At 33.2% G+C, this 1,327-nt stretch overlaps 1 protein-coding gene across 2 annotated transcripts in view; it reads left to right on the forward strand.

The window, feature by feature from the left end:
- The window catches only part of LOC106471080, a 14,390-nt gene that overhangs the window by 1,404 nt on the left and 11,659 nt on the right, over window positions 1-1,327 (forward strand). Inside the window, exon 2 of one of the 2 annotated variants that reach the window (XM_022399704.1) lies at window positions 421-546. The exons of the other annotated variant lie outside the window; for it this stretch is intronic. Coding sequence (XP_022255412.1) covers window positions 439-546 — 108 coding nt within the window. The 5' untranslated portion in view covers window positions 421-438. The remainder of the gene's footprint in view (window positions 1-420; window positions 547-1,327) is intronic. 2 annotated transcript variants of the gene reach the window in all.

Consider the following 1,327-nt stretch of genomic DNA (forward strand, 5'->3'; position numbering starts at 1 on the left):
CAAAGAGCAAGACTAAAGACACCTACCCTTTAAATATCAAATCAAAAAACTTTTTTTTTTCCTTCTGGCTGCCAGTGAAGCAGGTAAAATCTCTGCCATTACTTTCTAAATTCTAGACTAGATACAAGATTTCTATCACATATCCTTGTAAGAGAATTTTTTTTCTTATTTGTCTCTGAACAAAGTAATTAAGAATACTATTCTCACCAGGCTTTAAAATATTGACAGTATTGAAAAGTAATTTTATTTTACTATAATTCTGCTTGTAACATCTGTACGTGTATCTAATTAATTGTACTTTTCATAAGATAATAGTGTTAGGTCCATTATATTTTTAAACACTACATTTTATATCTAAACCATTATGAATTTTTATGGATTAGAAGTGTTTATAATAATAGTATTCCAATCACACTGTAGTTGTCATATCCATTATTGATGAAGTGTTTCGCTCAATCCAGAACTCTAGGATGGCTGGGATACAACAAACACAGCAGTGGTCAGAAAACTGTATACAAGTCATTTGTTACAACAACAATTACTATGGTGTGAACTCTTCGAATTATACACTCTTCAAAGTCTAGAAAATCCTTAAGGGATGTAGAATATTATGTTTAGAAATATAATAGGCCTAATAATAATACTGATGTCGTATGACAAGTATTAGGTTGTCAAGAAATTAATGTTGCATTTTGGAACACTTTCATTAACCATCCCAAAAAAACCATACATTATGTATAATAGTTAAATTAACTGCCTAAATGTCATGTAAGTGTAGCCTATATAATGTGTAAAGTTTAGTATATTCTAATCCCTTATGGTGATGGCACACGACGAGACACACATTCAACATCTAATGCTGTTTGAATACGAGAAAGGAAACAAGGCCTCTGTAGCCACAAAGAAGTTTATGGAAATGTTTTGAACATTCGTAAGTGTCAACGATGGTTCAGCAAATTTCGTTCAGGTGACTTTAGCCTTAAAAACTGTGATGACAGGGGCTGACATATTGGAATTGATATTGATGCTCTGAAGATGCTTGTTGAGTCTAACCCAAAACAACACACTCATGAAATGGCCCTGAAATTGCATGTCTCTCATGAAACAATACATAAACATCTAAGGAATATGGGAAAACTCCATAAAGAAGGTGTTTGGGTGCCTCACAACCTCTCTGATGATCATTGTTTCCAACATGTAAATGTTGCTTCGTCTCTTCTGGCACGTAATGCATGTGAACCATTATTGGACAGAATGGTCACCGCTGATGAAAAATGGATTCTTTATGAGAATATTAAATGCCAAAAAACAATGGTTCAGTCCTAGA

This window comes from Limulus polyphemus, unplaced genomic scaffold, assembly GCF_000517525.1.
Source record: "Limulus polyphemus unplaced genomic scaffold, Limulus_polyphemus-2.1.2 Scaffold4394, whole genome shotgun sequence".
Taxonomy (NCBI): Eukaryota; Metazoa; Arthropoda; class Merostomata; order Xiphosura; family Limulidae; genus Limulus; species Limulus polyphemus.